At 47.7% G+C, this 22,535-nt stretch overlaps 1 protein-coding gene across 5 annotated transcripts; it reads right to left on the reverse strand.

Annotated features, from left to right (window-relative positions):
- Positions 1–258: 258 nt before the first annotated feature.
- ESCO2 (establishment of sister chromatid cohesion N-acetyltransferase 2) lies at positions 259–22,316 on the reverse strand. Of its 5 annotated transcripts, none has more exons than XM_074920661.1 (11): positions 21,764–22,316; positions 19,296–19,364; positions 16,358–17,345; positions 13,371–13,464; positions 10,475–10,535; positions 5,740–5,869; positions 3,590–3,721; positions 3,204–3,293; positions 2,606–2,749; positions 2,059–2,231; positions 259–1,007 (listed from the first exon to the last, which is right to left on the reverse strand). In XM_074920661.1, the coding sequence occupies exons 2-11, from the start codon at positions 19,346–19,348 to the stop codon at positions 869–871; spliced, it is 2,004 nt and encodes a 667-aa protein (XP_074776762.1). In that variant the 5' UTR covers positions 19,349–19,364; positions 21,764–22,316; the 3' UTR covers positions 259–868. The 5 variants fall into 5 exon arrangements, with proteins under 5 accessions (XP_074776762.1, XP_074776772.1, XP_074776743.1 ...); XM_074920671.1 differs by lacking the exon at positions 21,764–22,316 and adding an exon at positions 21,661–21,705 and having other exon boundaries at positions 5,782–5,869; XM_074920642.1 differs by lacking the exon at positions 21,764–22,316 and adding an exon at positions 21,661–21,705.
- Positions 22,317–22,535: the final 219 nt, after the last annotated feature.

Raw genomic sequence — 22,535 nt, forward strand, 5'->3', positions numbered from 1 at the left:
TTGTATGAAGTATCTGTGCTCCTGGGGTGGGTGAGAGCAGCAGACCCCAGGTAAGAGGAGAATGTTACCAAGGGAGAGGCTCCACGCTTAAAGAAGAGGTTTCTTGACACAACAGCTTGTTACACAGAATCATACCGTGGTAAAAAAAGGGTGTAGGGTCAAGAAAAAACAATCTCTTGGGGATTTATTAACAAAAGCCCTGTTGGTTGGGGAAATTCCTGCCCACAGCTGGCTGCAGACAGAAGGTTGCGACACATATTTGTCCTGCTCCCTGAGGCAGCCCTCAGCTTCCCCTGCCTTCTCCTCGAACTCCTCAAATGAGCGTTCCCACATCTCTCCAGTGCACAGAAACAACCTCAAACAGCAGCATTTCACACATTTTATTATCGAGCAGGCAGCCCCCCCCATGGCAGCTTCCCCTGCAGCACACCAGGACTGACACACTGCAGGAAATCCTGCCACCAGTCAGCTGTTTTAAGACATCTCTTACTCCTCTGTGCATAAATTTAGTAACTGCTTGTACTAAGGCTGCCACCCTGCCTTTCACAGCACACATGCTGCAGAGAGCTCGGAACTACGTGATCACAGATCAGGGAGAAAACAGTCATTTTTATATTAATTCAACCTTTCAACAGAATTAAGTTACTTGCAATAAAATTTAGTTTCAGAAGAAACAAACCTACCTGAAATCCAAGCAGGGTTCCACAGCATACGCTAAAATAGAACATAACTGTACACAAAGTGACACGCGCTCCCCCAGCTCGAGGGAGGAAGAACTAGCACTCAGCAGGAAAACAGCGTTATTTTGAACACACAAATTATCTCTTGACGCTTTCAGTGAACCTCAACTTGTTCTAATCAAGTCGAATCAGTTGTTAGAAATGAAATTGTAAACAAGGAAGTTCGGGGTCTGGCAGTATTTCGTCGCAAACAACTTGCCGTGGGGCGTCGGGTCGGAGAAGGCGATGTCGTTGGTGCTGAGGTAGCAGCCGTAGCTGAAGGTGCTCCTGGAAGAGAGAGCGGAGCTATCGGGGTGCTGCAAAGAGCCCCAGCTCCTAAAACACACCCCAGGGATGTTCCCCCCCTCCCTGCCTAGAGCTGTTATTTCCTCTCTCACTTTGCTTTCAAACCAGAGAAGATAGTTTGCAAGACACCAGTTTGCCCTCTTGGATTCTGGTGTAACCAGGAACCATTTTAAAATTTGCAAATAGGATAAGGTTAAGACAAAATACAGACAGAAAACCCCCGACTACAGTTTTGCACAAAGACCAGATGTTTTGGTTAAATATTGTGGATCAATTCCCCAATGAAATCCACCACGGCAGTGCCAGGACTCTGGTGGGCACCCACGGATCGCCCAGGGCCAGCAGGTTTGGAAGGTGGCACAGCAAATGCTAACAACAAACCAAACACTGGCTGACAAATTCTCAGAATATTGAGCTCCAGAAACAATTATGTATGATTAAATGTATAAAAATACACACAGAGGTACTCACACTTTATATTTCTATCTGATACACATCCAGCAGGCAGATGTGCCACAGGAGAGGTGCTACAACAGGCTCGTGGGCTACCAGGCTCCCCCTTAAGGCAGCCCACAGCAATAGATGAAGGGAAGTTTTTAAGTCTTTTAGACTGTTCCAAGCTTGAAAAGCTCAGAAATTCCTGCCTGGAAAAAACTCAGAAGTGTTTGGGCCCATCAGCTTGTCCAGTTAATAAAAAAAAATAATAATAAATTTTTCCCCCAAGCAGCACAGTTTTTCTTGGAAAATCCAGTGCGTGTAGCGCCGTGTTCCAGCTATACCCAGCACTTCGCTTGGCTCACACTTGTGTCAGATTTTAAATATAAATATTACTTAAATATTAGATATACACGGAATATCTGTCCACTCGATAGCCTTCCACTGCCAAGCGGGGATTTCAGACTTGCTCAACGATACAAATTTATGCCTTTCTGTAAGTTCCTTCTCAAGACTTTTTGCTGCAGTCAGTGTTTTCCCTTCCCCAGAAGGATCTGTGCTCCCCCCAGCTCCCCGCTGCCCTCTCGCCTCTCCCTACCTGACCACGTCCACCAAGCGACGGGCGATGCCCTTCCTGCGCCTCGGGCTGAACACCCAGATCCTGCTGACGCCACAGACGGCGGGTTCGGGCTCCGTGGAGCAGCACCAGGCCCGCTGGTGCTGGAGGAGGTCCTGGCCAGTGGCTCCCGGCTCAGACAGCACCCGGAAAGCCTGTGGGGAGGAGCAGAGACATGGAACTGGTCCTTCCTGACGGGACATGGAGCCACAGAGCTTCTCACGCTCCCAGATTTGCTCTTCCAGGCTGGCAGATAAACCAGCACCCAAACGGGTCAGACAGGAGCTGGCTGCCTATCAGCCACGTAAACTCAGCCAACTCCCACCAGCAGCACCTCACCCTGACAAAAGCACAAGCTTTTCTTCAATTTCTTCTTTTCGTTGTGTTTCTCGCTTGGCTTTTATTTCCTGAAGTTTTATTTCCCCCCCCTCCTGGGCTACCTGGGATTTCCAATACATGAGCTGAAGCAAACAGCCCCAGTTATTAGCCAGCAATTTCACCCCCTCCCCACACAATTAATTACATGTACCTGCTTGATTGATTCAGCCACTAAGCACCCAACAATCATCTTCTCGTTGGACACAAACAAGTATATTTTAGACTTGGCTGGGCAGCTCAGAGAAACTTGCTTAAATCCCAATTCATTATCTACAATTTCTCGGACATCTTCTGCCTAAGAAAACAAATCCGGAGAGGCACGTTAGGTACTAACACATGTTTTTTGACTCTGTCATGAAACCTGTCAGAAAGAGGACTTGTACCCCCAAATAAGCCCGTGCTTGCACACAGTCTGGCTCTAACTGTGTAAAGAATAGGCTCTCACTCATGTCTCCATCCCTCTGCACCGCTCACAGAGAGCACCTGCCTCTCGCCCCGGTCCTTGGGAGGGAAAGGATCAGGTTATGGTGGTTGTGATAAGAACAGGAGCTTCAGGGCAGGGAGCAGGGTTAGGATGTTTCAGGGGGGGTGTCCACAGAGACCTGGATTGCTGACACAACCCCCCCTCAGCTCTCCCGCCCACCCCGCGCCCCGGTGAACGCTGTGTGACCACAGGCTGAGGTAGTTCTGGGAGCTGAGCCAGCAGAAAGCGAATCTACAATATAACCCCAAAATAAACAAGCTTGTACCTTCTTGACAGCATATTTTGGGTCGTCTGGAAGAATCAATACGATTTTCCCATCCCAGAACTCTGCCACAATCCGTTCTTTCTTCCAGCCCTGCCACAGAGGGGGGGGGGGGGGGAAACCCAAACAAACAAGTTAGTGGCCTAGCAGGGGAGGGGAAGTGATTCAGCAGAGACTCTGGCGGGTGAAGCTTTAACCTGAACCACTTCAGCTTTCAGGAACCAAGCCACATTCATCAAACAGACGAAGGCAGTTTGCTGAAACCGCCTAAGTGACATTTTAACCTCCTCTCTGGATGACAAAACGTTTGCCTGCAGCTGTCTCGGCCCCGTACCTTCACACACTGCATCCCCCCAACCCCGACTCCTCCAGCCCAGCTGTGGCCTCACCAAGTATCTGAGCGCCTCGAGGAAACTCTCGTGGTGCTGGATGTGCTGGGCTTCGTCCTCCGGGCTAGCTGCCGTGTAGATCATGCCACACGACTTGCAAACCACAGTACCAAAATGCTTCTGACCAGCGTCCTAGGGAGAAACAGAGCCAGCTAAGTGCTCTGAAGCAGTTCCAAACCATGCTCGGTTCAAGAGATGCAGTTGAGAATCAGTTCTAGTAGCAATCATCAAAGACTCAAGTAGGTTTCGTTTGAATTTGTGAAGAGGAGAACAAGCTTTTGCTTATTTGCAGAATATTTGCCACACCTCGGTGAGTGGGTTCAGTTTTGGGCCCCTCACCCCAAAAAGGCCATTGAATGACTCGAGCGTGGCCAGAGAAGGGCAACGGAGCTGGGGCAGGGTCTGGAGCACAGGTCTGCTGGGGAGCGGCTGGGGGAACTGGGGGGGTTCAGTCTGGAGCAGAGGAGGCTGAGGGGAGACCTCCTGGCCCTCTGCAACTCCCTGCCAGGAGGGGGCAGAGAGGGGGGATGAGTCTCTGGAGCCAAGGCCCCAGCGCCAGGCCCCGAGGGAATGGCCTCAAGCTGCCCAGGGCAGGGTCAGGCTGGCTCTGAGGAAGGATTTCTGTGCAGAAGGGGCTGTTGGGCGTTGGAATGGGCTGCCCAGGGCAGGGGGGAGTCCCCGGGATCCCTGGAGGGGTTGAAGAGTCGGGCTGAGCCAGCGCTGAGGGATCTGGGGGAGTTGGGAACGGTCAGGGGGAGGGTCATGGTTGGGCTGGGGGAGCTGCAAGGGCTTTCCCAACCCAGATGGTTCTGGGATTCTATATTCAGAACTCTTTAGCATTAAATTATTCAGGGGATATCATCAATGTGCACTTTGGAACAAGTCTTGAGACAGTTCAGGAACACCCTCTCTGAGGAAACCATGTAAAAGAGCACCACAAAGCAAGAAAATAATTAAAAAGAAAATTATGTACAGTCTTTTCATCCATTAGCTCAAATTTTTATCTCTGACAGCACACAGGGAGGGGAAGAGAAGGAACTGGACACCAGTTGCACCAACAAACAGCAGACTGCTCTCTCAGCAGCAAGGAGAAGCAAAGCCTGGTTTAAGGGCTCCTCTTATTTCCCTGCGCTGGTGTTTTCCCCTCCCCACATCCCACTCTGGGCTTCCCCCCGTGTCACAGCACCCACGGCCTGTCCCCGGGGGGCCCAGCAGCCCCCCAGGCAGCCAAGGCGTGCTGTGCTTGTGTTCAGGGGCTGATGACTGCTGAGTACAGGCGGCTGCTTTCCTCTCAGCACAGGCACTCCTCTGGCTTTCTCCCTTCCATGGGGACCAGTTTTCAAAGCACTCCAAAATCTGTATCTGTGAGGTCTCAAATTTGACAGAAATCATTCCGACGACTCAAAAAAGGTGCTAGAAAGGGCAGATCAGCAGGCAAGAATGATCACATAAGCCCTGTTCCCTCAGGAAACAGGCTTGAAAACATCTGCATGTCACCAAGTGAGAACAAATGGTTTACTGAAAAATTACTCATCACTGAGGGCGTATGTTCTGGAAACCCATATGTGTGATGGTTACATGACACGTGAGCTGCACTAACACCGTTTGGACACCTCCTGCTCCAAAATACAAAACCCCACGCTGAAGGGTAAGAGCAGGAAGGCAGATGTGGAGCTACCAAAGTGGCACCAGCTCGCTGAGGCTCAGCTCTCAGGGGCACATTCCTGCTGCCGGGCTGCCTGGCTGCACCAACTCTGCTCACACAGCAGGCCAGGAAGCTGTGGAAAAGGGAAATTATCCAGCCAAAATCACTCCTATAGCATCCATACAGGCTTGGCTGGAGTTTCCCTTTGGGATATATATATATATATATTTTTTTTTTTAAGATTACGTTCCATAAATCTCCTTTGAATTTTAAACTATAATGAAGCGTTAAGTCCCAGGGAAACCATAACAATGTATTTCCCAGCTACTACCCTGTCTTCATCTAGCACTAAATTCGTTAATCACTGCCTTGTTCCAGTCAGCACAGTGCGGTTGGTTTGAGGTTTACACGTGAAAAAAAAAATAATCTACTTGTCGGTTAGCCTCAAGACTTATTTGTTTCCTCACCACCCCGAGGACCCAGCACACCCCAAGGAAACCCTTACAATAATCATCTGATCCATGGAGCACTTGCAGAGCTCTTTCACCTTCTTGCTTTTCTGTGAGGCGTGAGATGTTTTTGCAGGTGGGCTGGACCCAAACGGAGAAGTCGCTTCATCCAGCATAGCCTGAGGTCTGAAAAAAAAAATCAGTTCAGAAAGATAAAAATGAGTCGCTGCAGACAAAAGTTAATATTCCACATTGGGTGCCAGGGCAGGGTGGTGACTCTTGTTACGGAACACCCCAAACTAAGCCAGGTACAGCAAAGCTTCTTGGCAGCTGTGGTGCCAGCTCCTCTGGGGAAAGGAGAGGGGCTCTAGGAAGAGCCACAATTGCGTCAGAAGTTAAATAACTCTTGATCGAGCACCTCTCCCACCTCCAGAGCCATCCTGCTTCCAGGATATTGGAAATTCAGCAGCTCCTTGAACAGTCAAAGGGATACATGGCAAACTGGGAAGCAAAGGGCCAGGTCTGTGAAGTGTGTAAGCTGCAGGTGAAAAAACAGGTGCCCAAGTCACAGAATCCCAGAATCATGTGGGTTGGAAAAGCCCTTGCAGCTCCCCCAGCCCAACCATGACCCTCCCCCTGACCGTTCCCAACTCCCCCAGATCCCTCAGCGCTGGCTCAGCCCGACTCTTCAACCCCTCCAGGGATCCCGGGGACTCCCCCCTGCCCTGGGCAGCCCATTCCAACGCCCAACAGCCCCTTCTGCACAGAAATCCTTCCTCAGAGCCAGCCTGACCCTGCCCTGGGCAGCTTGAGGCCATTCCCTCGGGGCCTGGCGCTGGCTCCTTGGCTCCAGAGACTCATCCCCCCTCTCTGCACCCTCCAAAGTCCAGCAGCTCCGTCCTCAAACCGCTGCTTGTGTGCGACCAAACATCCAAAATGCTCCCACACAGGCTCAGAGTTTTGGGCAGCAATGCTCAGCACTGGCAACCTGCACCTGAGTCTAACTGGGATCCAAAAAACCCAAAGCCTGACACCTAAACAGTGCCACAGACAAGTCCTAACTTGTTTGGTTTGTGTATAAAATTACAGCTACAATCACACCCCTAGAACACGTCTGCCCTTCAACGGGTTGAGGAGAACCGTCGGGTCACAAAGTCCCGAGCGGATCGAAGGGCAGACTCAGCAGGGGAAGTACCAACAGCCAAAATCACCTTACAAAGCTTCAAACCTTCCTGTTTTGGGAGGAAGCCGACTACAAAGTGCTCACCACACCAGCACCGCTCTCCCCTCAAGTGGAAAAAAAAGGAAGAAAGCAAGAAAAAAGAAAAAAAAAAAAAAAAATCAAACTCCAACAACCTACAAAGCGTTTCATCTTGGTTTTGGTCACGGTGTACAAGAACTCGTGACAAAGTTTTGGCCAAAACCTGCAGTTGCTTGGTCTCAAACCCCCACTCCATCTACTCCTGGGGTCCCCCCTCAGCTGCAACTCCCAGCCCCTCACGCCGACACCACCTTTACACCAGGGCATGGGCAGCATTTCAGGAAAACCCCTTGGTGCTGGGGCTAAACTCTGCTCTGCCAGGTAGCAGGGACAGCTTCCCGAAGAGGGCAGCACACTGGAGCGAGGCCAAGAGGAATTTTTCCTGCTCAGATGCAGACATGGAGGATCTACATGAATTTTTAAGTTTACAATGTGGGCTTCGGCTACAGGGAAGCACCTCGTTAGCAGTATTAATAATCACAGAGTTTTTCTAACCTACCTTTTAGACTTCTGTATGCAAGGTGGCATTTCTTAAGCAATCTCAAAGTGGGAAATTCCGGTGCAGTGAAACTTAATATGGAACTAATTTAGAGATACACCAAACAATTTTATAGATTTGGATACTAAGGAGAATTTCCAAAGCAGAGACTTCGTGGAGGAAAAGCTTGCGCTCATCAGCTTCCCAAGAGACAACTGCAAATCCAAGACTGATTTTCAGTTAATCACAACCACCAGGATTTCCACATATTCCAGGGTTCCACTTGCACCACGGAAGGTATTTGAAAAGCCACATGAGGAAGCAAAGCAAATATTGCAATCAGATCTCTCTTTCAACACTTCTGTGGCAGAGGACTACAGTAGCACAAGTCTTGGAAGGTTTATTTTGGCTCTTTTAGGAGCAACTTTAAGTGCTTTTTTTATTATGTTCACAATAAGCTCGGCTCAGAATGCTTTTATTGTTAACAAAACGCATCAAGAGTTGATTCAATATGGGAGAGGGATTAGTAGCTCTGGTTCTTGTGTGGGAAAACAATGTCTTTTTTCCACTAGAGGTCTACAAGTACGGCAGCAAATTAATTGGAGAAACAAACTAATCAGCGCAGACCCCAGGCAGTACAGTTACACCTTACGTAAAGAGTAAGTGCCTGTGAGTAATTTAGCGGTATTATGGTTTTGACAGAATTAAAAAGCAAACTTCACATGCTTGTGCTTCATTTCCATCACACTAAATATCAATCAGCACCCAACAGACTGAGAAAATACCCACTTGGGTGGGTGAGCACGGGAAAGCAGAGGAGGAGCAGGTGCTTCCAGTAATCCTTTTCACCCATTTTTATTCCAACTTCTGCCTCGTCCTCGGCACCTAGATCAAAACTTCTGAGCATGCTGCTACCTAGTGCTGCTGCACTGAAATTTCTCAGGTTAAAAAAAAGAAATGCAATCCAAAATACACCCAATCAGGTCATTTCTGTATAGCACAGAGATACTTCCCCAGGCACTAACAGTGAGGACGCCAGTCAGCAATTGCTGCAATAGGTACAGAAGCACTGTGGAGGAAGAGTTACTGTGGGAAAACAATGAACCTCATGGAAGAGGGAGATCAGTTTGACACTGAATTTAAAGAATATAGGTATTCTCCAACAGCAAGCCTTCTGAAATGTAGCTCCGTATGGCTTTTTACAGCGCCGTCCCCAGGAAGGACTAATTTTAACAGTTTAAAAATTAATACTGTAGGTTTAATGAGTAAAGAAGGTCGAGAAGCTGCCCGTTCCCACAAGAGCCACAGACTGGCCAGAGCAGAGTTCCTGCCCTGCCCTGTCAGCCTTTCCAGTGTTACTCAGTGAGGGACCCACAGCTCAACTGGTTAAACATAAAGTGAATTTTCACCCCCTGGAGCCGATGTAGCTCAAGAAGTTGCTTGCAACACAGAATTGCTTCAAACGTGGCAAGAATGCCCGTGCCAGAGGCATCGCTGCTGGGCTGGGGGGTGATGTAGGTGTAAGTAAGCTCATGAACACACATGTTTGCTGTCTGCAGTGCAGACCTGAGTGTATATACAGGAACCCGCAGCATTTATTAGACTCGTGAATCCCAGAACCATCTGGGTTGGAAAAGCCCTTGCAGCTCCCCCAGCCCAACCATGACCCTCCCCCTGACCGTTCCCAACTCCCCCAGATCCCTCAGCGCTGGCTCAGCCCGACTCTTCAACCCCTCCAGGGATCCCGGGGACTCCCCCCTGCCCTGGGCAGCCCATTCCAACGCCCAACAGCCCCTTCTGCACAGAAATCCTTCCTCAGAGCCAGCCTGACCCTGCCCTGGGCAGCTTGAGGCCATTCCCTCGGGGCCTGGCGCTGGGGCCTTGGCTCCAGAGACTCATCCCCCCTCTCTGCCCCCTCCTGGCAGGGAGTTGCAGAGGGCCAGGAGGTCTCCCCTCAGCCTCCTCTGCTCCAGACTGAACCCCCCCAGTTCCCCCAGCCGCTCCCCAGCAGACCTGTGCTCCAGACCCTGCCCCAGCTCCGTTGCCCTTCTCTGGCCACGCTCGAGTCATTCAATGGCCTTTTTGGGGTGAGGGGCCCAGAACTGAACCCAGGAATCGAGGGGCGGCCTCCCCAGTGCCGAGCCCAGGGCTCAGATCCCTTCCCTGGCCCTGCTGGCCATGCCAGGGCTGACACAAGCCAGGATGCCGTTGCCCTCCTTGGCCCCCTGGGCACACTCTGGCTCATTCTCAGCCCCCCCAGTCCCTCTCTGACCGGCAGCTCTCCAGCCACTCCTCCCCAGGCCTGTAGCCCTGCCGGGAATTTGTTGTTGTGGCCAGAGGCACAGCAAAGCCTCCCTGGTCATTGTACAGCCAGCAGGCAACATCACACTATGCCACTGCACTTGCCAAATTGTCCAAGTAAAGACAATTTGTTTTGACCAATGGTACCTACTCACATCTGTAGTTACTGCTGCCGAGGGGCTGTGGCTGATGGGAGGTGCAGGTCCCTAACGAACGGCCAATACATAACGACTGAAAGTTACTGCTCACTATGGACACTCCAGGTAGGGAGATACAGAACACACAGAAGCAGTATAAACAAATAAAAACCCCTCTACAGGGCCCAGCCACCACCAAGGCTGTGCCATTCTTGGTGATGAATGTATATCCTGAAACAGTCCCCCTTGTTCTAATGATTTTAGCATTAGCAATAGCTAAGAGAAAACTATTATTGCCTTCTAAGTTAAAAAATTAATCAGCTCAGTACGTACAAATTGACAAAGAAAATATACTACAGACAGTAAGCAAATGTGTATTTCCTTATGCACGGGCTAATATCCCCCTAAACCAACACAACTTTCATCTTTTCTTTAAAAGAAAAAAAAAGTCAACTCAGTAAAAACCCCAGACTCCCAAACCTTACAAAGATCAGGAGAAAGCCAAGCTATTGTTTTTAGAATTAGTGTAACTTTTTTTTAAAAAAAAAAAAAAAGATTCTGCACATATAAGACTTTTGCTCAGTCTTGGAGAGACTTAGCAAAGATCAGCCTACCTTTTCTTGCTGGCAGGGGGTGCACTGAATATGGGGTAGACAACATCATTTGAAGGAGTTGCTGGAAAAGAGGAGTGAAATTACTGTGGTTTAGAATCCATTTTAGTCACAGAACACGTCAATACAGGGAGAGAGAAATGCAAACACCAGTAAGACTTCAAAATTGTACACAACAGTGAAATTGAACTGCATAGACATGAGCTTTTAGAGTACTGGGAAGTTGTTGATGCTGCAGGATATAAAAATTATGTCCATGAGTGGTATCCAGCCACAATTATCTTCAATCCACTTAATCGACATTGATTGGGCTATTTGGTACTTTCCCCTCTAGAATGATGAAGCAGAAATTTCTGCTGCAGTAGTTTCATGTTTCCTAGGCTATTAATTGTGTTAATCAAGCACAGATTTACCCATTTTCTAATATTTTGCCTGCAGCAGCCTGAACATATAGCTTCTTCATCCTCTACAAACTGGGAAGTGACGGGCTCAGCTCTGTTACAGCACACAACCTGCGAGTTGTAGGATAATTTAGCAAAGACTTTGGTAGGTAAAGCCAAGCAAATTATTAGCTGGGAATATATTTTCCCTCAAGTGTTAAAAGTCTAGGTACCAAGCTGCTTCCTGCTCTCGTATTTTGACCTCATTGACAAATAAAGACTTGCTAGGAATTACACAGCAAAAGTATATAAGCAGAAAAACGTCCCCAACAGCCTGCAAAAAACATACCATGATGATGAACCAGTTTCTAGAAAGCAGGAGACAATATAAAAGTCTCTTGTTAATATCAGTAGTGGAAAAGATCGTGAGGAGTCATGACAAAGCCACTAATAAACAGTAAAGAAGCCTACGGCTTCCTAGAAATGTGGGATCTTACAGGGCCAAGGCACTTCTTGGGAAAGGCCCCAGCAGGCAAATAATGTCAGGCAATCTTTGGGAATGTGATAGCAACAGCTTTATAAACAGGTGGAAAACACAGCAAGAGGAGGAATCTTTGATATGGAGCTGGAGCTGGCAGAAAGAGAAGTGGCCCGCAGCACGGAGTGTGCCACTCCTGAGGACAAGGGGAGGCAGGGCAAGGGTGACCTGTGATTAAACAGACCTCACCACGTTCCAAAAGCAGATAAATAAGTTCCCATATGAAGCAAGACTAAAGGGAGGGGGGGGGGAAAAAAAAAAAAAAAAAGCTCAGGAGTGCTGGCAATTTCTTCAAGAAACAGATTAAGACCAGATGTGCCAAAGAAGTGGAGTAAGAGACAAACATGGCTAAATCGTGACTTTTTCCTCTCATTGGAAACTCAGGGAATCGCAAAGGGGGTGAAAACCAGGGGAGAGCAGAGCCGTAACACGGAGGACTGAAAGCAGAAAGGCCAGACTGCAAGATGAGCTCTGCCTGGGAAGGCCACAGTACCAGGGGAGCAGCCTGTGACAAACAGCAAGGGGAAAACTCAGAAGTTTCTGCTACCAAAAGAAGAGGAAACACTAAAACCCGATGACAAAACATTTAGTGCCTTTTTATCTCAGTCCTCCATAAAAGAATCAGTTGTGATGAGATCGTTAGCACACTCAAGACACAAAGGAGAGCTGGACTTCCACAGCTAAGGAAAGCTGCTGAGGGAACACTCAGATAAATTAGACCTTTTCAGACTAACAAGGACTTTATTAAGCCAGGGCTGCCGAGGCTAGAACAGCAAATGCTGCCTATTTTTATAAAGGGAAAAAATGGAGAAACCAGGAAATGAGGATAAAATAACACGACCTCAAATTCTGCAAACATACTGGCACATGTTAGTGCATACTTGGAAGATGAGACAGCAGGTAGAGACCAACACATTATTTTGCCTTAATAAAGTAATATTTAAACAGCAGCTTATTTTCTTTTTATTATTAATTTGTTATTTCCAAGAGGAAAAATAATAAATATCTTAAAATCAATATAGAACTTCTAAAAATTCCCTTGTGTTAGCAGGAAAATGTGGTCTGTGTAAACCAACCATAAGAAAAGGAGCAAAGTTAACCAAGGGGGGGGGGGGGGGGGAAATCATATTTAAATAATTACTGCTAACAATTCACTGCTGAAACAGAAAGTAGAGTGGAGTTTCTTCAGTGACCATGATGCTTATAACTTTGTACATAATAGCTAACACACAGGGGCATTTAAGAGTTTAATTTAAAAAGAATTCTTGCCTTGAAAATGGGCAGAAACAAGTAAGATTGAAATAAGGATAAGGGGAACCACAAGCTGGTGAAAAATAAGAGATAGGGATCAACCCTCTGGGCAGCAGCTGTGTGTAAAACACTTGGGTTACTGTCCACCTCAAACCAAAGGCATCTCACAGAGTTTCCTGTGGAAATGTATGCATTCACTGCACGTGGAATATATTAATTACTCCATCCCTGCTAATTAGTGCTGGCAAGGCTCAGGTGCAGTTCTGTTTGGAAGTAGCACACCAGCAAGGACATGGCTCAGCCTGGAGAAAAATAAATGAAAGAATCAGATGTCAAAAAAATTTTTTTAAAAAAATTAAAAAGGAAAGGTGAAAGAAACAGGGTAACAGGCTGGGGAGAAAAGAACAGGAGAAAATTTAAGAAGAGGAATTGAGTAGAGCAGTTTCCCAAATCTTGCAGGGAATGGGCTATGGAGTAAAGCAAAGAGGAAAGACAGGTTAGGCATCAGGATTAAAACCGGGTGACATACTGCTTAACACTAAACCAGAGTCACCAGGGAGACAGTGGAATCTCCATCCTTACTGTCCAGCTGATTTAAACTCTAAATTATAGGCCAGCGTGGGAATTCAGCAGAGTTGATCCTGCTGGGGAAAAGCAGGTAACCCAAGAGATTTCCAGAGTCTTTTGCCTTTCGTTTTCCTAGAGCAATAGAAGTCATAATCCCACTTACCTCGCTTATCCACCACCTTACACGGAGGTTGGCTTGAGAGAATAACGCAATCATCGGACTCACAGGTTGCAGAGGAACTGATTTCATCAACATCCTAGGAATTAAAGACAATTTTTTAGGGCAGAAAGAAAACCTTCCAGCTGATTAACTTCTCAGACACCAGTTCAATTCCCACACAGTTCAACTGACCATCCCAACGAGCACTAATTGACATCACAAAGCATTACCAACCTGTATTTTCCAATAACAAAACGCAGTTTTAGTAGATTACCCATCTCACCGTTATTAAAGTTACGCTTGACTGCTGAATTTGAAAGTGTTGCACCCCAGCACTGAGGAAAAATTAATTTCCTGCAGGTTACTGGCAGCTTTGAGGTGCCCCATTGACATTTCTCATCCACCTGACCTTGACTACTGTTGATTCTCAATACCTGCATATGCTCCTGCCTTCCTTTTATTACGGGTTGTTGTTTTGGTTTGGGTTTTTTTTTTTTTTTCCTTTTGTTCTTAAATAAATCTTAACTGTAGAATTTTTTCACCTGAGCATTTCTGGGACTCTGCTTCATTCTCTGACCATCTCATCTTCACAGCTTTTTGGAAGCCTCTCGCAGAGGTTCTATAAAAATGAAAGTTTGCCAAACTGATTTTTGCCTTGAACTCTGCTCTTTTTGTGTGTGACTGTGTATTATTTCTCATCTCATCAGGAACCCCATGATGCCTGGGAACAGTTGGTGCCTGCAAGTTGAGGCCTGTAACAATTAGTGATCTATTATACCTTAAATATTTAGAAATTCTTCTACCAAACAATGTTTAACTTTGTATTTAACAAGGCCTGAGTGATTAGAATGTACAGAGAAAATATCCAAACCTTGAGAATAGATACGTCCTGGCAGAAATGCTCAAACAAGGCAGATAAGAAAGAACATCTTGGCTGGACAACAGAATTGGGAAACATCCAAGGAGAAGAAATTGTCCTCAAAAGACTCGTGACCATAAAAGGGAAAAAGGAGTAGAGGGTAACTCCCCAAACGACCACCCAAGACCCCCACTCATGTGTAGCGTGATTTTGTAATGCCAGCACTATGCATTAGCATATATAGCACATATGCAATAGATAGGCAGAAAGGTGGAGACTTCTTGGAAAACGTATGAATATTTAAAGTATATAAAGGATAAATTTTTGGTTTAGTGAATGTACATTAGGTGGAACGATCCCCCGAGCACCCAGCGCTGCAGCACAGCCTGCCTGCCTTCTACAGCTTCCAGCTGAGCCTTAGAGGGTTCTTTTGAGACCAAATTTACAGTAACACTTAGACAGTCAGTGGCTGTAGCAGAATCCTAGACCAGATCAAGGCCAAACTTGGTCTGTGTTCAGTAACAAGGTCACTGATTTCCCTTTTCAAACACTCTGCACCTCTGGTTAACCTCCAAGAAATAGTTTGCCACCACAAAAACCTGCCATCACAGCAGAATCAAATGCTTTCAAATTATTTTTTTTTTTTTTTACTGCACGTGCAAGATTAGACAGCACAAGCTAACATTTGTGGTTTATTAGTGCTGCATTGTAAAAACATATTGACAATCAAGTCAGGAATGTGAGAGAGATACTAAAACAGTGCAGGTGAACAAAGGAGGCAATAAACTGTCTTTTATTGAACTGACACAGGAATATAGAACACATTAGCCCTATAAAAACAGCTTCTCGTCTTGCTCACTGCTTCCTTTCAGTGCCCAGTATAAAATACTACAGTAGTATTCCACTGGCTTTTCCTACTTCCCTGTATTTTAGATGCCAGAATGCAACAGCAAAATATGACATTAAAGTGTAACGAAATTTCTGGATTTGTATTTTGCTGCTGCACTCGTGCTGCTGTCACCCTCAGCTTTCACACCTAAACGCTGGGTTAGAAAGCAAAATCCACATCCCAAGCTAAATAATTCTCCAGCAAATCCTAACATTAAGAGCGAGGTCTGGCAGTTAGTAACTGGTTGGCACTAAGTGAGACTCACTGTAAAGTTTTAATTGGTCCAGCACAAGAATCAAATGTACGTTTTTAAAAAAAACCCCAAACAACCCAAACCAACACTTTTCCAGCACCAGCAGCATTCACTGAGGCAGCTTCAGTGACACAAAATGGTTACGGTTCCTCAAACACAGCTCAGGAAACTCCTTGTTGGTTTGTTAAAGCTTGAGAAACAAAGGCTTAGCCTTGCTTCCTTGGAGAAGGGAGCTGCAGAATGAGGACACGTGGTTCCTGCTGAGAAAATAATGGCTAAAAAGATAAGGCCAGACCAGCCCAAAGCTGGCTATTGCTGCTTGAATAACAGCACGAGCTGCAGCTTCAAGCAACATCTCGTGATCCAGGAGAAATCTCTAAATAAAGACACTCTAGAAACAATTTTGCTTTTCCCAATTACTTCACTGGCTGAGAAAAAAAGAAACTGGCTTTCAGGAGCACAGCAGCAGGATGCTTGCAAAGTGGCTCCTTTCTCCAGCTTTGGTCAGGCAACGTTTGGAGTTATCTAGGGAGAACGGCCAGGATGTGGCTCACGACCTCCCACAAAACCCAGCAAGGTCAGGCTTGGCATTTGTTACATTTATTAAAAGGAGAGAAAAAAAAAATAACGCTGAAAAACTGTTTTTTCAGCTTTGCCCTTTATCACACTGAAAAACAAATAAAATACAGATTGTCTTTTGGAAAAACACCACGCAGAAAGCTTTCCTTTCAGCCATCGTAAACGGAATATTTCACCGCAGCCGAGTGCGGCGACGCCGACAAAAACTTCCTGAGAGTTTACCCCAGTTTTATGCCTTCGTCAGGCAGGAATCAATCTGTGAAAGTTTTCCTAGGCAAAAATCCACTAAGATATCTAAATAAACGCGCTGTGTTGGAATAACTGGAGCACGTGTTCCTTCCCGCTTGCTCAGCGAGCTCTGTGTGCGTCACCCGAGCGCCTCCGCGGGTCCCAACCACACCCCCACTTACCACATTTTCTGCGTCGCCGTCTCCTGCGGCTGCAGAGTCAGAACTACCCGACGGGCCAGAGGTGCTGCTGCTTTCCCGTGGAGATGGTTTTCCTTCACGTGCCGAATCTCTCTCTTGATCTACGCAGCTCGTAAAGTCCTCCCTGTTTCCGTTTTCCTTCTTCCGAGGCGCAGGAATACCTCTCAATACACCACCCGCCTCAAGAATTTTGGTTTTATCACCTGAATTAGGCTCTGGGGTTGTCAGTGGTCTGGGCTGATCGTTTTGCAGAGATCTGGGGAGAGATTTCACGTCTACAACTGGTTTTTTAGAGTGCGATTTCTTCTGGGCAGAGAAGAACGCTGCTCCCAGCTGGAGTTTCAGGGCTGGTTTAACTGTCATGCTGAGCACTCTGAAGGGTGAATCTATCTTCTTTTTAACCAGACAATTCACATTCTCTTTCTCCACACTGCCTTTTCCCAGTGGTACATTCCCCTTCTTCTTAAGTGGTTTGGGGTCTGGTTTACCATGCTTGGGGTTGGCTGTGTGCTTGGTCAGCTTCAAACTGGTATTCCTGCTCAAATTCCTGTTTCTTTTCTCAGTCCTGCTGGCAGCAGGGAGGTTTTCATCCCTGTTCCTCTCAGCCAGAGAGCGCTTCTCGTTCAGTTGTTTCCTCTCAAGAGGAGTAAGGTATCGCTTTTCCTTGCTGTAAAAAGACACCACTGGCACAAGGGGTTTGTAGGAAGAAGCGGGTTTTGGGGATAATTTCCCTGAGAATTCCCTCTGCATGGCTGCAGGAGCACTGACTGCCTGACGGGGGGAAGCACCCAGCCCCCTCCACAGCGCCGGCGTCACCGGCACAGCCTCAATTTCTTTCATCTCATCGCTGGAGCCAGGCGACCATTTCAATGGAGAAGCAAACCAATTATTTCTCAATTTCTTGGGTGGAGACAGACCTTTAGCAAAGCCCAGCATTTTTTTCCCAGGAGGTTCAAAGGCTAAGGATGAACTGTAAAAATAATCAGGGAGCAAACATGACATGTACTGCTGAAAGCTTTTCAATTATTATTATTAATCATAACACATTTATAATTATTTGAATATTATTTTATGTAAAAATAAAATTCCACTCAGCCTACTTGCCTGTCTCAAAGGCTAAGGATAAACTGTAAAAATAATCTGGGAGAAAACATCACATACACTGCTGAAAGCTTTTCAATTATTATAAAATATTATTAATAATGATAATACATTTATAATTCTTTAAATAATAACTATTTTACGTAAAATAACAATTTTCACTCAGCCTACTTGCCTGTCTCAAAGGCTAAGGATGAACTGTAAAAATAATCTGGGAGAAAACATCACATATACTGCTGAAAGCTAATAATTGAATAATATTTTAATAATTGAACAATTATTATTTTTATTATTACAAAATGTTAGTAATAATTAATTATATATTTATAATTATCAAAATAATTATTATTTTACATAAAATAACACTTTTCACTCAGCCTACTTGCCTGCGCTGGTATATGCCCCATAACAAATACAAATATCAAACACCAAAATATAAAAATATCAAAGGCTTAAGACTGTCTTGCCACTCTCCATATATATATATATATATATATATATTTTTTTTTAAATCTATTTTCCTGTCTGAACTTGTTATAGCTCCTGGGAACAACAGTCATTCTGCTTTCTAGAATGCTGCTGACAGATCAGCACTTTTCACGATTAAGGAAAAAAAAAAAAGTTTGATTCGTTTCAGACCAACTCTGTCAACTCAGATTTGTGCCCCTGAAAAAGCTCGTGCATCCCCCACCCCCGTATGGAAGACTGATAAAGCTGGAGGGGGGAATCTCAGAATATCTGACACCAGTTTCTGAAAGGGACGCACTGAAATCTCACTGTCTTTCAGAGTCTCACACCTCATCAGTAAATCACTAACAGCTTCTGAACCGACTGCCTGAAGGAGGTAATAAATTTGTTTAAAAGGCATACTCAGCCCTTCCTGGTTGTTAACATATTTGGGGCACAACATACTGAGGTGTTTCCTCCACGAGTATTTACACCCCGTCTCAGGAATTTGTCCTTCCAAATCAGAAACCAAATGCCACTCTAGGTCTCTGCTCCCTCCCAGACATGTTTTTGTGGAGGAAGTACAGGACATGCGTGTGAAAAATCTGTTCAACTGGTAGAGGTATGAAAGAATGAGAAACAAGCTGTTCTTTTGGAATTAAAACTCAGCTTTTTGTTCACGGCCTGTGCCTTCTCCTCCGCTCCTTAGTGAAAAACAAAGAATCCCATAAATTTTTCAGCTATACACAACACAGGAACTGTTTTTCTCTTACCACTAGAATATTCAGATAATTTGTGCAGACCTCAATATTTCTGTGCTGTATATCGAAGTCTTTCCAAGCGAGAAAGACTGAAGCTTTACCACAAAGAAATGCAAACATCAGGGAGTTTATTTCCTAAGTTTCTAAACAATCAGGTTTTAAGTTTCTGCTGGTTTTGTGACCTACTCAGGGTTAAGTCTGTGTGTGAGTGTCATGGACAGGGATACGCACTTGACACGTGACTATCAAAACAAGATACTTTAATAGAAGAAAAAAAAAAAAAGCCCTAATGCAAACTACTCACGTGGGCCTGCAAAGTATCAGCTCAGCGTCACAACTTTGTTCACTTCTAATTCTGTGCTACGCTAGAGATTAAAGAACATTTTTAGCTTTGATTTCCCTACACATTAGCTGAAATCTCTCAAGATGCTCAGTCCAGTATAAAATAAGTCACTGAACAACAAACGTGGAGTGATGCTACTGCATCTCAGATCCACCTTAATATTTTTCCTCTCCAGGTTAAAAACTCAAGGGTTTTAAACACCTATTTTATTCTGCGTGCAACGACTGTTTTTATTAGGGAAAAAGAAATCTATGAAAAGTTAACATACCCATTGGTATCAGTAGAACTGTGATGCCTTTTCTGTGGGGTAACAGCTGCCATGTCTTCACCAGAGCGCCTGCAAGAACACATTTTTAATAGCTTGAAATAGATTTCCAGTAATAATCCAAAACTAAATAAAAAAACCACTTAGTAAAGAAGGAGGAGGTGAGGGGCTGGGAAGCAAACACTGAATAGCAGCAGTTCAGGCATGAGAAGCTGAATAACACAGGGCTGTTTCAGTTGAGCACAAATCATAAAACAATTGCACACAGACTCACAGAATAATTCAGGCTGGAAAAGCCCCTCGGGATCAGCGAGTCCAACCCTCAGCCCGACTCTACAAAGTTCTCCCCTACCCCACATCCCCCACAGCTCATCCCAACGGCCCTGAAACCCCCCCAGGGATGGGGACTCCCCCCTCCCTGGGCAGCCTGTGCCACTCTCGGACCACTCTTGCTGGGAAACATTTTCTCCTCCTGCCCAGCCTGAGCCTCCCCTGGGGCAGTTTCCAGCCGTTCCCTCTTGTCCTGTCCCTGATCCCCTGGGAGCAGAGCCCAGCCCCAGCCTCTCTGCAATGTCCTGTCAGGAGCTGCAGAGAGGGATGAGGGCTCCCCTCAGCCTCCTCCTCCTCACACTGAACACTCCCAGCTCCTGCCCTGCCTCCTCACAGGATTGATTCTCCAGCCCTTCCCCAGCCTCGTTGCCCTCCTCTGCCCTCGCTCCAGCCCCTCCAGATCTCTCTGGGATTGAGGTGCCCAAACCTGGACACAACCTCCAGGTGTGGCCTCACCAGTGCCGAGCACAGGGGGACTGTCACCTCCCTGCTCCTGCTGCTCACACCAGTTCCAATCCAAGCCAGGAGGCCGTTGGCTTTCTTGGCCCCCGGGCACGCTGCTGGCTCCTGTCAGTGAGAACCCCCAGACCCTTCTCTCCCAGACAGCTCCAGCCACCCCTCCCTGAGCCTGTAGGCCAAGTCATTCTCTCATCACAGACAAACGCACCCTAAAGTCCCTTTTCTAAAATGGAGTCAGATAATTTAGAAACGAGTTTTACTTTCCACCCCTCGCACTCCTCTCACAAAGCTCATTCCAGACCTCACAGACATGGTGCCTAGAAACCCGTTTTCTCCTGGCCTATACCCACGGCCATTTTATTCCTGTGAGGATTTCACATTGGCGTTTACCTTCCCACCGAGGCAGCTCCTTACCCAGAAGACTTTTAGAGTTTCTCTCCCAGCTCCCATCTTTCCAAATACCAAAACCCACGCTTACTTAGCCTTTGTTAACCCAGCAGCCATTTAAACTAGTTCAACACTCAAAGCTGTTTGTTCCACCTCTTCCAGTTTGAGTTAGTTATGGGACAATATTCACTTTTCTGCTATGTGATGTTTCACCACTGAAACCCCAGAATAAACAAATACCCCGTATCCAAGAAAACTAAATAATAAATATTCATAAACTGCTAGAAATAACTATTTATTCAATAATCTGCCAGCAGGGGGAAGATCCTCCTAACCCTCCAGCACTCACGCACTGCTGATTTTGGGGAAGCAGTGACTGATAACAGCCCAGACATGACAAGCTGTTGTCAAGCCCAGGATCACCAAAGGACACAAATGGGGGCAGAGGATCGAGCCAGGAGCTGCACAACCTCAGCGCAGAGCAGTGCTGGCAGAAGGGAACTTCAGGAGAGGGCAAGCAATACCTTAGAAGCACAGGGCAACAGTAACAAGCCTGCAGGTACTGAGAAATGAGCTATATCAGGTGCAGGTGAAAGGGAGGAGATAAGACAAGGACACACTGTTGGCAGGCGTGTGCGTGGGGCCAGTGAGCCTTCTAATTTGTACTATTAACGTGAGGAGCCCACAGACAGTTCCCTGCAGAGCAGCTCTCCACTGCCGGCCCCCAACCTTCACACCCCTTCCCAAAGTGTTCACAGCCCAGTTCGCAGCCAAGCCCTCACCTCAGTATTGTGTCAGACCTTCACCCCAGCACCCTACAGTCACCCTGCACCCTACTGGGCCACCAGCTCCCACACCTCCCCCAGGCCCTAACCAAAGGGCCTAACCCTAACACATACCCCCAGAAGCCCCCTCCCCGCACCTGACCCCGGCCCCACGCTGCCCCCCAGCCCGCCCGCACCGGTACGTGGGGTCTGGCGAACCCCCCCAGCCCGGGGGCCTACAGCCCCTCGCCCCGCATCACCCCAGCGACTGCCCCCCCCCAGCCCATACAGGCGCCTCAGAACCGTCCCAGACCCCAACACCCGCACCCCTCGCTCCCCCCGACACAAGCCCTGCGCCTCGACCTGGCACCAAGCCCTCACCCCGAGCCCTCCCCACGCACCCGAGCCGCCGGCCCCGCGCCCTTCACCTCAGCGCCATCTCCAACGCTCCCGCGCCTTCCAACCCGCGCGCCTTCAGCCCGCACCCCCGCCTTCCTCTTTTCCATTGGCCGAGCGCCGCGTCACTCACACGTTTTGCACCGCCACTGGCCGAACTGCGGCGCGCCGCTTTGCGCCCGCCCTACTCCTTTTCCAGCCAATCAGACGGCAGAGCTCGCCACAACGCCCCCGAGACTCCAACTCCCAGCGTGCCCCGCGAGCGCAGGACGGCCCCCACCCCGGCAAGGTGCGCGGGGGCTGATGGGAGTTGTAGTCCGTGCGGCCGGGACCTTCAAGGGGTATTTCAGCCTAACAGGGACGGAGAGCGCCGATAAAAGCTACAAACACCGCTTCCCTCAGCGAGACGCCGCCGAGGCAGGCGGAAGCCGCGGCAATAAAGACAAACAATCACTGAGCTGGGGGCCGCCCCATCCCCTCCCTCCTCGGCGAGCGCTACCGCTTCCCCGCGCTTTGCCTTCGACCCGGAACCTCGGCAAACGCCGCCGGCGACACCCCTCGGGGAAGCCGCTGTGGTCTGAGGGGGCCTGGGAGGGGTCACGGAGCGGCAGCAGCTCCATGGAAGCCCCCACCCCTCAGCTGAAATCCTCCCGTAGTCCCCAGGCACACTCCGAAAAAACACCCAAGAAAAAAAGAAAATAAACGGCGCTCACTGCGTACACCCCCCCACCCCCACGCAAAGCCAGAGGAGCTTCGCGCCTGCGCACACGGCGGGAGAATGGCTGCGCATGCGCAGCTTTCCCGGTGCCCTCACTGCCCGGCAGTTTGTGCGCAGGCGCATTGCTCCTTCTGGCTTCACCGCCCGGAGTGTTGGCGCATGCGTACAAGGCGGGGCGCGGGGCCCGCA

This window comes from Athene noctua, chromosome 1 (assembly GCF_965140245.1).
Source record: "Athene noctua chromosome 1, bAthNoc1.hap1.1, whole genome shotgun sequence".
Classification (NCBI taxonomy): Eukaryota; Metazoa; Chordata; class Aves; order Strigiformes; family Strigidae; genus Athene; species Athene noctua.